The sequence below is a fragment of the Palaemon carinicauda genome, chromosome 37 (assembly GCF_036898095.1).
Source record: "Palaemon carinicauda isolate YSFRI2023 chromosome 37, ASM3689809v2, whole genome shotgun sequence".
NCBI lineage: Eukaryota > Metazoa > Arthropoda > Malacostraca > Decapoda > Palaemonidae > Palaemon > Palaemon carinicauda.
In genome coordinates, this window is record NC_090761.1 from 25768115 (window position 1) to 25781379 (window position 13265).

Sequence of the window (13265 nt, forward strand, 5' to 3'; positions counted from 1 at the left end):
TTCCAAATTGTTTTTGTAACTAATTACAAAGAAAATGGCTTTTGGCTTTAGTTAAGTACTACTGTATAATTCAAAAGATGAAAAGATGATTAAGAAGGATGTTTATGCAAAACAAATCTGACATATACAGTTTAAAAAGTACTCTTTGCTGTCATAGAAATAAAGTTATAAAACTGAAAGTTCTTAGTCACTGATTTTTCGTAGAATATTTTCATGATGCAGATGATTCGTGTGATGATTGGTTTTAACAAATTTAAGTGCCATTCCTAGACTAAAGACATCCCACTTATTTTGATCATTTGCAATGACACCTGGATAGCTTTCACTCATGACAGTTATCTGTAAAGTCTTAAGAGTAATGGTAATTACTAGAAATATTGATAGAAATAAACACAATCCATTAATTATTTCAACGGATTTTACCTTATATTCATCATGCTAAAATTTCATAAGACAGTGGTAAGAACAGCAATGCTGTATGGAACGGAAACAGCAAGCATGAGTAAGATAGAGGAGAAGAAGATTGATGTGGCAGAAATGAGAATGCTTAGGTGGATGTCTGGGGTGACAAGAGAGGATCGGATAAAAAATGACTACATAAGGGGGTCGACAAAGGTGGTGGAAATATCAAAGAAAGTGCAGGAGGGGAGGCTGAGATGGTATGGACACCTGATGAGGAGAGATGAGGACCACGTTGGGAGACATACTATGGAGATGGAGGTTCAAGGAAGAAGAAGAAGAGGGAGACCAAGAAAGAGATGGAGGGACTGTGTGAGAGGAGACTTACAGGTGAAGGGGATTGATGAGGCAGAAGCGCAGATTAGAAAAAGATGGAAACGGCTCATCCGCAACGACGACCCCATATAAAAATGGGAATAAGCTGGGAAGAAGAAGATTCATCATGCTAAAATAATTGAAGCCACCCCATGATGTCTAATTAAAAAAGAGAATGAAATGTTGCATTTCCCCCTCTCCTGGATGTTTAGTCATCCAAGTAGAGGGCATCATATGAGGAACATCAACACACTGCTGTTACACCCAGCACTCCAAATAAACATCGTCAGGTGCATATTGTTGACTGACATCTCCAGCTCAGTTTGATTTAGTATTTTGAACATAGTAATTTGGTGGTAGAATTTTGGACACGAGTAACAAGTGCAGTAGGCACATGTCCAGGGATGTCATGCTTATGAGCACATAGGGGACCCAGCACTCCCTAAAAAATTTGGTATTAGGCAATATACTTGTGAAATGCCAATGCTTATCAGTGTCACTTTTAATTATGTTGAAGAAGAACAGTAACCTTTTCAATTTGCTCACCTTGACAAGAAAAAAAACTCCTCTCCACAGATTTCTAAGAGCAAGGTGTTACTGCAGTCACGTTACTTTTTTTCCATTTCAGGGTGTGGGAGTTTCTTTTCCAACTAAGTATCCAATCTAATGTAAACAGCTGGCAGGCTTGGCAGAGCAAGTATGAGGGTTGGAGTGGTTGGGTCAATGGTCTATTGTTATTTAATTATGTAGAATTTTCTACCTGTTTTACATAAAGGAGGTAAGTTGTTTGGTGCAGACGACAAACATTGTACCATCGTGTCTGCTAAGATGAAAGGAAAACACTTATAATCTTGTTGCTACCAACATCTTTTTTTTATCAACATTACTAGAAATGACAGTATAGTACTTAGATCTTGTTTTTATTTATTCCAAATGGTATTGTGGTACAAAACTAAGGTTTTTTTTTATAATACTTTATCTTTCAGGTGGTTCGTAATTCATGATAAAGAATGACTAGGGAGAACTCACTCATGATGGAGAGATTGCTTCCCCTATATTCTGGTGCTAGAAATAAAGCCAGATCACTAAATCACACATATACCCATGCCAGGGTGCAAAAAACAAACCCCACACCCTTTTGTAGGTTATTCCCATTATATTTCATTTCTCTTGTGTTTGACTAACCCCATGCTTACGGAATAACCCCGTGCTCAAATTATATTCAAAGTGTACAAGTCTACAATATAAACTGGTTATACTTTTTTCATCATTTAGCCTTTCACATTTGGTTAAGTTAGCCTTACAGCGATTGTGTAAATTTTGTGACTAAAGTCATAAGATAGGTTTAAGTGACCATTGGTTTTAATTCAACTTCTTTTTCAAAATTTTAACTATTTTGCAAATCGTATGGAGAGTTTAAATTCAATCATTGGGAATACCCTTTGAAAATAATTAAATGATCTCCTTTGGTTGTTTTGTAGACTCACTTGGATTTATGCCTCAGAGGAATTCAAAATATTCATTTGTTCCTACACTAAATACAAACCCTCATTCTTTACTATAGGAGATATTCTAGCGCGAGCTGGAAAATACGACAGAAAACCTTAACAAGGTCGTTAACGACCGGGCCGTTAGTTATCCACCTGTTAGGGGTGGGCGACTGCCGGTCGGTAGCTACTAAATACCTTCAATCGAATTCTAGCCGTCGCAGTGGTAACACCGCTGTTCCTGCTTTTGTTTGACTGGCAGACTAGCCTTTCTTTTGTGTGTTTTTGATTAACTTTTTCTTTTTCTTTTCTTTATTAGATGTGATGTCCTCTATTATGAGGAAGTGTCCTGGGATTCCCCCGAAATCTTGTGGCTCATTCATGTCACCACCGGAGGTGGATCTTCATTCCCTATGCCCTTCGTGCCGAGGTCATGGGTGTTCTGAAGGCTTCCCCTGCCAAGTATGTAGAGAATGGTCGCCCTCTCAGTGGGATAAGTTCGTGAAGAGGAAGAAGAAGAAATCCAAGAAGAATTCGTTACCTCCAGGTTCGCCGTCGAAAGGTAAGGAGTCTCAGGCCTCTTCTTCGGCCTCTCGATCTCTCCCTTCAGACTCTTCCTTGCCTCCTTCCTTTGGGGGGAAGTCAAGGAAGAGCGGCACCATTGACTTAACCCCCATTCCCCCTGGTCAGGCGGATCACGTTGCCCTTCCCAGTGGGACAATTTCTTCCACCATCGGGAATAACTCTATTACTGCTTCTATTCCAGATCACGTACGAGCGGTATGGCCTGCCCTTGGACTTCCTAGTTCTCCTTCGGTGGAAGTGTGGAACCAGTTTCTCGCGGGCACAGTCTTACCTCAGGTCCCTTCTGTTTTGGAACCTTGGGGAATTCTGAACCTCGCCTATATCCCATCAACCCATTCGGCAGCCGCTGAAGTGTCGGCAGATGTAGTAACTTCAGCTCCCGCGGCGCCTACTTCGCTCCTCACTTGCGCTTCTACGAAACCACAACATCGCAAGCGCGATCATTGCTATACCTCCCCCTCCCCCTCCTCCTCCTCCTCATCGTCTTCGTCCTCCTCGGAGGCTAGGAGGGAGAGAGAGAAGAGGAAAAGGAGTGCTCGCTCTCCTTCGCCCAGACGTTCTCGTCGGAGAGAGAATCAACATAGGAAGAGACGTCATTGTTCTCGCTCTTCCTCGCCTTCTATCTCTTCACGAAATGTCTCGCCGAGAGACGATAAGTGCTCTCGTCATAAACATAAGAAGAGTGCATCCTCGCGTCATTGTTCTGCCTCGCGATCGTCTTCCTCTCGTGAGGGATCATCTAGGCGCTGTAAGAAGAAGAGCTCTACGATACATTCTCGCTCTTCGTCACGAGAGAGTTCTCCTAAGCGTAATAAGCGCTTCCGTTGGAGCGATTTTTCTTCTAATCGCGCCCGGAGCACGACCAAGGAAAGAGAGCATTCTGAGCGCGATCCCTCTCCTTCACATATTAACTTGAGGAGCTCAGATCGCTCTAGGGAAGGGAGAAAGAGCACTTCTTCTCGCCGTCGCTTTGTATCAACAGAGAGAGAGAGCGCTCCCGTCCTTCAACCTCCCGATCGGGCAAGTCGCCGGACATATCCGCGCGGGGTCATTCACCTCGCCCTCGTGTTTCAGACAGAACAGCTTCGGTTCCCGTACTTCCTAACGAGTTACGGAATATGAGCCTCACGAGAACCTCGGAAGAAGACGCAGGGGTTCAACCCATCTTCTCCTCGGTTGAAAACAGAGGAAAAAGGCCAGATCGCCGATCAATGCAACCTCTTACTTAGACAGTACCGTTAATTCAGTCACCTACGCCAAGACCATCGACTTCCAGGCAAGATCAGGCGCGCGCGGCGCCATTAGCCAGCTCTCAGCCTTCCCTTGGAATAATGGCAATGGAGTATTCTACTTCGCCGTTACCTTCAGACACTCAGGCTCCTATCGCCCCTCCCTCGCGAGGAATTAGCGCGACCGGAAGATTCCTCGGAAGAACAACCATCAAAGGACTTAAGAGTCCTCCTATCTGAGGGCTCTAAGAACGATGTGTAATATCTCAGGCCTCAGGGATTTACATCTGTCACCTCGACATACCGACGCTCCAGCTTTAGACAGACTATGTCGTCCTCCACCAAACCCTATGACCAGAATCGAACTTCCCTGGTCTATTCACACTGCAGGCCGTCTGAGAAAGGTCTCGCAGGCAGTTTCGGGGGAAACGGGTTCCTTGAAGTCTCAAGGATCCCATAAACTTCTGCAATTTCCATTTTCGAGGTAAAAGCGTTTTTACAAGGTCAGAGAAGCCAACCCTTCTCCTCTGACACTGGATCCCCTCACAGCAAGGGTCACACCTGGCTGCTCTGCAGAGAGACTCTCTTCTCTCCCAGTCTCCCTCACCGCCACAGAAGCCTCGGCAATGGAAGTAGCGTCAATGTCCCTTCTAGAGGCATTATCCTGGTTTGACACGTGGTCAGGCACAGTCGGCTACCTAGGGAATCACGAAGACCTAACAAACCAAAACTCCATGCAGTCCCTGCAGGAAGTCCTAGCTGCTGGGGCCAAAACAATGGACTTCCTAACTGCTACGACCGCAACCATCTGGGGCAACTGGATTCTAAAAAGGAGGGAATCAATAGTTTCCAGACTTCATAGGAGCATCGGTAAGACAGAGAAGTCAGATTTGAGGAACTCGGATCTTCTGCAACCTCTCCTCTTTTCTAAACAGGCAGTTTCCTCTGCCTTAGATACTTGGAGGAAAGAGACGCAGGACACCGCGATGCAAAAAGCTGCTTCCCTTCGCACAATGCAAGAGCAACCAACTCCACAACCCAAAACCACAACCGCAACTCCACTCCCAGCCAAGAGCCTCAGCCTCCCCTCTTTTATAGCCAAACCTATGGGCAGAGGAAAGTCGGCTCCTCCTAAGGCTGAAGGCAGAGGGAGGAACCTTAGACAGAATCAGGGTCACGACTCCCCCCTCACAGTGCGTAGGGGGGTGCCTGCAGGGAAGTTTGAGGAGGTGGAAGGCTATGGGGGCCATGCAATGGACCATCAAGGTGCGTTGTGGGGGGTACCGCATCCCCTTCATAGACTCTCCTCCTCCTTTAATTCCTCCCCCGATCTCGTCCTCCCAGATCCCTCGGGATCCAGGGAAACAGCAAGCCCTAGCTCGGGAGATCCAGAGCATGCTTCTAAAAGGTGCCATTCAAGAGGTCTCCAACTCCTCTCCAGGTTTTTTCAGTTGCCTCTTTCTGGTAGAGAAAGCCTCGGGAGGTTGGAGACCAGTAGTCGATCTCTCGACCTTGAACCAGTTTGTGAAGCAAAATCCATTCAAAATGGAGACAGCAGCCTCCGTGACCCAAGCGGTGCGTCCAGGAGACTTTATGACATCGGTTGACTTATAAGATGCATATTTCCAAGTGCCGATCCATCGCACATCTCGGAAATTCCTGCGCTTTCTGGTTCAGGGTCGAATCTTCGAGTTCAAAGTCCTATGCTTTGGCCTCTCGACCGCCCCACAGGTCTTTACGAAGGTTTTCGCACTCGTATCTTTGTGGGCTCACAAGCACGGAATACGTCTGCTAAGATACCTGGACGATTGGCTACTCCTGGCCTCGTCCAGGGAGCTAGCTCTGGATCACCTGAGAAGACTTCTAGACCTTTGCAAGGACCTGGGGATCCTTGTAAATGCAGAGAAGTCTTGCTTGACTCCAACCCAAGTCTTAAACTATCTGGGTATGTTCATCAACTCCCAGGTAGGGAGGGTGTTCCCTTGGGAAGACAGACTTTAGAGACTGGATCAATCCATCGCCCATCTCTTGTCTCCACTACCGCCTACAGCCAAATCGTGGCAGAGTCTTCTGGGCCATCTCTCCTCCCTGGAAAAACTAGTTCCAGGCGGAAGATCGAGAATGAGAAGTCTCCAGTGGCATCTGAAGACCCATTGGTCTCAAAAGATCAATTCCCCATTCTTGTCAGTGGCGGTTCCAGCTCTGGTGTTACAAGATCTTCATTGGTGGTCAACCAGAGAGAATACCCAAAAGGGCATTCCCCTCCTAAGCCCCAGTCTGAAGTTAAAACTCTTTTCGGATGCATCGCTACGGGGCTGGGGTTCCCATCTAGGCCCGAAATTAGCATCAGGAGTTTGGTCTCCAATAGAGCAAACTCTCCACATAAATCACCTGGAATTATTAGCAGCCTGGAAAGGCCTAAAATTCTTTGTAAAAGATCTCCAAGGACGAGAGGTGGTGCTAATGAGCGCCAACTCCACAGCCGTCTTGTACATCAACAAACAAGGGGGTACTCTGGCAAGAGCCCTCTGTCTGTTAGCGGTCCAGATTTGCCAGTGGGCGGAAGGTCACATCATTTCTCTCGCAGCCAGGTTTATTTCGGGCCGGAGAAACATCGTGGCAGATCAACTGAGCAGGCATCACCAAGTGTTGAGTGGCGAATGGTCTTTGGATCCTCGAGTAGCGAAGACAGTAATAGCTTTGTGGGGTTTCCCCACAATAGACCTGTTCGCCACTTCTCTGAATGTGAAACTTCCCCACTACGGGTCCCCAGTTCCAGACCATCAGGCAGCGATCCAGGACGCCCTTCAACATTCCTGGGACAACCTGGACGCATATGCCTTTCCACCCTTTTACCTGCTCAGAAGGGTGATCAACAAACTCAGGACCTCCCGGAACTGCAAGCTAACTATAATAGCTCCGGCATGGCCAAGCAGAGAGTGTTACGCAGACCTTCTTTCCCTGTCAGTTCAAGTTCCAAGGTTTCTGTCTCTAGAGCCCCTTCTGTTGACGCAGCCACACAGTGGTATCCCCCACGGGAGAATCCACTTCCTTAAGCTTCACGCCGTGAGGTTGTCCAGTCTCTCTTCAGAAGCAGAGGCTTTTCAGGGAAGGTGGCTGACCACATGTCCTGGCACCTGCGCCAATCTTCCACAAACCTCTACCAAGCAAGATGGAGAGTGTTTGCAGCTTTGTGTAGAGGGCGAGGCGTGTCTCCACTCGATCCCTCTCTTCCATTAGTGGCAGACTTCCTGGTGTACCTCAGGGAGGAGAAACTCCTCTCAGTCTTGGCAATTAAAGGCGGTCATTCAGCCTTAAGCCTCATCTGTAGACTGAGAGGGGTTGACCTTTCCACCTCAGAAGATATCACCTTGTTGATTTGAGGTTTTGAGAGATCTTGTCCCCCAGTTGAGATTAGACCACCACCTTGGGACGTGTCCCTGGTCTTACGTTCCTTGAAGGGACCACCCTATGAGCCCTTAAATAGGACCTCTGACTACTTCCTAACCCTTAAGACCATCTTCCTAGTAGCTCTGGCCTCGGCAAAAAGGGTTGGTGAACTTCATGGTCTATCCTAGGAAGTCACCCATTCTAGAGGATGGGGGGAAGTCTCGCTCAACTTCGTGCCAGGCTTTGTGGCCAAAACTCAGAATCCTTCATCGGCCGATGAGAGGATTAGAGAATTTCAGTTTTCCAGCCTCAATAGGGTAACACAGGATACTGACCAATTGCTAATGTGCCCAGTCAGGGCGCTAAGGAAATACCTGAAGCGCACCAGACCTTTCAGACCAAGCCTCTGTCATCTCTTCCTCAGTACCAACAAGGTAAAGAAGAGAATTTCTCGCAACACCATCTCTTTCTGGCTCAAGAAAGTTATTGCGAGAGCCATTCACGGAGACTCAGTGGCAGTTCAACCCAAAACCCATCAAGTTAGGGGAGTGGCTGCCTCACTGGCGTTTAAGAAGAATTTTTCAGTCTCCCAAGTCTTAAGAGCTGGAGTCTGGAAATGCCAATCTACATTCACCACTCACTATTTAACCGATGTGACACATAGGTCTCTAAACACCTTTTCTATAGGGCCTATTGTGGCAGGTCAACAGGGAACAGTAGCGATTGGTCGAGGATTCTGTGTTACACTAGGTTTTAGAAGGACATCCATCTATCTTCTGCACCTTCCTTCTTCCTCCCATCTGGGTATCCTAGTCTGTAACCAGTTTCAGCTGGACTCGCCAATGGAAATAAGGTATGAAACTCATCTGACTCCTCTCACAGGGTATAAATTATACTCGTAGTCACGAGGGTTCCCCTTTTCAAGGTCAGGGGAATCCTAAGTATGAAAGGGTCCAAGTCGTATGTTCCTGACCCTCTTCATCCTGAAACATTTTCCACGTAATTACAAACTTTCAGTCATGCTAAGATTATGGGGATCTACAAAGAAAAGTTAATGGGAGATTTTTTCATCAAAAGAGTCTAGTCTGAGGACTGTCTTCCCTAGGAATAGGGAACTCCTTGTCCACCCTGACCTCAAGACTAAGTCTCCTATAGTAAAGAATGAGGGTTTGTATTTAGTGTAGGAACAAATGACAAACTTATAACAGAGTTTGTATTTTTCCTAACATACAAACCCGAATTCTTTACACAAATCTTACCTCCGTCACCCCCCCCCCCAAATAGTCCTAGCTAGAATCCGATTGAAGGTATTCAGTAGCTACCGACCGGCAGTCCCCCACCCCTAACAGGTGGATAACTACCGGCCCGGTCGTTAATGACCTTGTTAAGGTTTTCTGCTGTATTTTCCAGCTCGTGCTAGAATATCTCGTATAGTAAAGAATTCGGGTTTGTATGTTAGGAAAAATATGAACTCTGTTATAAGTTTGTCATGTCTCTAACCATTTTATACCAAAGATTTTTTAGTTAAACAAACTTTAAATCTAAAATATTTTTGTTGTAAACAGACGATTATAAGTATCTCTTACATTTTTATCTGTGCTGCTGAAGGACACCTTAACCCATACAGTACAGCTCCCCCTCATACTCTTGCATTATTTTCTTAACTTTAATTATTATTCAGCACTTTCAGTTGGGGTGTAGGCTACTATTCCATGCTAGGTGTAATGCCTGAATACTGGGGTGGTATTGATATTGAAAAAGCCAATACAGTATAGAATAATGCCAAAGGCCTCTTTTGATAATACTTCTTGGAGATGAGGACAAAAAAGAAAAAAACATTACTGTGAATTTACAACTTAATAAACGAGGAATGGCTAGCCGGGCATCAGTGAAAGAAATATAAGTAGATGCAAGGAAGACCATTCAAAGCATGGATTCCATGGAAGGATTTTTTGCAAAAGGAAAAAAAAATGACCTAGTTAAAGAATGCCAAACATGCTAGTATTGTGCTTTAATGTTTTTAACTATAATTATCAATTTTAATGGCAAATCTGAAACAATGGATAAATAAAAAGTGCAATAAGGAATTTGTTCTCATAATATGAAAATAATACAAAGAAATGCAAAAAACTGAAGACAAAGAAGAAGAATAGTTTTTGTATTGAATAAAACTTGACGCATTGAAATATAATTTTAAGCGTTTTTATAATGAATTATTTTCCCTCGATGCTTTTCCACTTTAAATCTTATCGTGTCTTAAAACTACATCAAAATCGTGGTTATAATATTGAATAGCTGAATACTCGTTAAATATATTAGAAAAGCTGAAAATAATTTTTGCCTAATAAAATTACTGAAAATGTCAACAAAACAGGAGTAGAACACGGAGTATCACGAGAGTGCATAGTATAAATTGTGGACAGTTTGCATTTCGCAACAAAAGAAATTTCCTGGTTTTTAACTGCTCATTTTGCAAAATAAGTTTGCTGGCACTTTTTCACATAACATGTGTGCAAAGCTTCTAAGCTTATACTTATTACTGTAAATTGAGCTCTCTTTATTTGTACCTTTAGCATTTTTAATGAAAATATTGATAATTAATTTCATATCTTTCTACCCTGAATTCATTTGGGATGATACCACAGATACCTTGCTATCATCACTTTTGGAAACCTATTATGGTAAGTTTGATATTTTTTAATTCTTCTTTCATACGCATTGCCCTACTTATGTGTGTAACCAGTCCCGTTCTAGGAGTTTGCAACATATACCTACGCTTATGTCTTGTTCCATTAACTTTTTTTAATTTTGGACATGAAATTAAATGTTCTGTGTTATTTTCTTCTTTGAATAGATCATACACATCATCTGTGTATTTTCCCCTGAAATTTTCATTTAGCTTGAGCATGTTTAACCTTGCCTTCATTACAAGGGTTGCCCTATCCATATAAATTTCTCTGATATAAGCTATGGGCCATTTCCTTCTATAAACTTTAATTTTTTTTATCTCTTTCTTCTTTTCTTGAATAGTTTCTTCTATCGTTTCTATGTCTTTTTTTAAACTCTTTTTTAGGGTCTGTTTCCCCCAACTTATTTTTTCCATTTCCATCCCATATTCACAACAAAATTTCTTCAATATCGCTACTCCAGCACTTTGCATAAGGGTTCTTCAAATGTTCCTTAATTATCTCTCTTACAAGTCTCTTTTCATCAAAAGTTATTATGATATGGAAGATCATTTTTCTATATTCTATTCTGCAAGACACTTGCCCTATTCTTGTTTATGCAAGGGTGCCCCAATATGGTGTAGCCTACTTGCAGGTTGTTCATACACATTTCTTATTATCCTATTATTATTAATACTTGCTTGCTAAGCTACAACCCTAGTTGGAAAAGCAGGATGCTATACGCCCAGGGGCTCCAACAAGGAAAATATCCCCAGTGAGGAAAGAAAAAAAAAGAAAAAAAAATATTTTAAGAACAGTAGCATTAAAATAAATATATCCTATATAAACTATGAAAAATAAAAAAAGAAAAACAAGAGGAAGAGAAATAAGATAGAATAGTGTGCCTGACTGTACCCTCAAACAAGAGAACTAGGATTTTAAGGATTTAGGAATTTTAAGGATTTTTATTAACTTTAGCGACCCCTTTCAGGGTATGAGAGTACATTACAAAGTATACAAAATTATAATTTGACTTCCAATAATAGTACAAGTTGGCAGTAAAAAGAAGCAAAAATACTTCTATTCACTCTAACCCAAGACAGGGGAAGGCTATGGCACTACCCAAGGCTAGAGAACGATGGTCTGATTTTGGAGTGTCCTTCTACTAGAAGAGCTGCTTAACATAGTTAAAGAGCTATTTTCATAGCCACCTTTTTCAATTCTTTAATAGAATCTTTCAAGCGCAGTTTATTGAAACACTTTACTGTATCCACAAGGCATATGGACCAAATTTAAACATAATTCTAGCTATGTTTTACTTTATTCACTTTCTACACACACACATTCAAAGGTTTGCCTAAAACAATAGAAATAGTAAATTTGCCAATATCCGCAATGATTCTATGCAATTAATTGAGCATGTGGAATCACTTTAATCTATAACGAAGAAAATAATCGATTTTTTATATAAGGATGAAGGAATAAAAAATAAATTATATATATATATATATATATATATATATATATATATATATATATATATATATGTGTGTGTGTGTATATGATGTATATATATATATATATATATATATATATATATATATATATATATATATATATATATATATATATATATATGTGTGTGTGTGTGTGTGTATATGATGTATATATATATATATATATATATATATATATATATATATATATATATATATATATATATATATATATATATATATATATATATATATATATATATATATGTGTGTGTGTGTGTGTGTGTATGTATGATGTGTGTGTGTATATATATATATATATATATATATATATATATATATATATATATATATATATATATATATATATACATATATATATATATATATATATATATATATATATATATATATATATATATATATATATATATATATATATATATATATTTATATATATACACACACACACACATATATATATATATATATATATATATATATATATATATATATATATATATATATATATATATATATATATATATCAAATACTGAAAAAAGGGTAAATGAAATAAAATAGAATAAAGAACACTATGGAGGTGCCGATGTAAAGGCAGCAACACCAACACATGAAGAGCTTGACGGTCTTGACCCTGAATCTGAACCTAAACGTATTTGACGTAAACATTTATTAATGTTAAGAAAGTTATGAATTTGTGATATGAATTCGGCAAAATTAGTTTGAATTTACTGAATAATTCCTGGTTATAGTGATCTTTTATGTCGGCCATTTACTAGTGGATTACTATAACCCATTGCCAACATGTCTCTCAAGGTAAGTGTAAACTACTTAGCAAGATTATTTGGTTTTATTTTAGAATAGTACCAAGTTCGTTAGGATTTTAAAACTAGCATAATTTGATAGAACTTTGCAAATACATTATTTTGGTTCCATTTACTAATGTCGGAAACCACATTTAACGAAGTTCCTACGGATTGTAATGAAAAAAAATATCGCCTTTTTGCTCCTTTTGTCATAACAGCTGTCACAGGAACCTCCTTTGTAGCCTTTGTAGTTGTTTTGGGATGGACTGGCTCAGTATATAAAATTTTGGTAAATAATTACTATAGCAAGTAGTTCATGGGGTGTATGTATGATAGCGGCCACCTGTATGTTTGATTAATGCTAACTCAGAATACGGCAGTGTAAGGGGGGTCGCAGGGAGGCTTTAGACCCCCCTCCCGTTAGGTAATTAGGTAAGGGCACGGTTTGCAGGTTAGGTTAGGGGGGAAAGTATAGGTTAGTTGATGTATATTTTAATGAACGTGTGAGGAACTGGCTGCTGATATACACAGGCTCCTAGTTCATTTATTAGTACTTTAAACTGTTTTGATAAAAATAATTACGCGGAAATCCGTTCCGTTCAACTTATGAAAGTTTTAGAATGGGTAAAATTACATTTTTGACCCTACTCAGGTATCCTATATGAAAATATGGGGTGTATGCATGATAGCGGCCACCTGTATGTATTATTACGGTTGACTTAGAATACGGCAGTGTAAGGGGGAGTCGCAGGGGGCGTTAGTCCCTTGTTAGGTAAATAGGTAAGGACGTGGCTTGTAGGTTAGGTTGGG

At 41.1% G+C, this 13265-nt stretch overlaps 1 protein-coding gene across 2 annotated transcripts in view; it reads left to right on the top strand.

Moving 5' to 3' along the window:
* The first annotated feature begins 10083 nt into the window (after nt 1-10083).
* LOC137629041 (protein FRA10AC1 homolog) overlaps nt 10084-13265 on the top strand; it is a 79126-nt gene continuing 75944 nt past the window's right edge. The window contains exon 1 of one of the 2 annotated variants that reach the window (XM_068360306.1): nt 10084-10146. In XM_068360306.1, the coding sequence (XP_068216407.1) occupies nt 10099-10146 (48 nt within the window). In that variant the 5' untranslated portion in view covers nt 10084-10098. Of the gene's footprint in view, nt 10147-12253; nt 12466-13265 lie in introns of those variants that run through there. The other variant, XM_068360307.1, reaches the window with a different exon arrangement.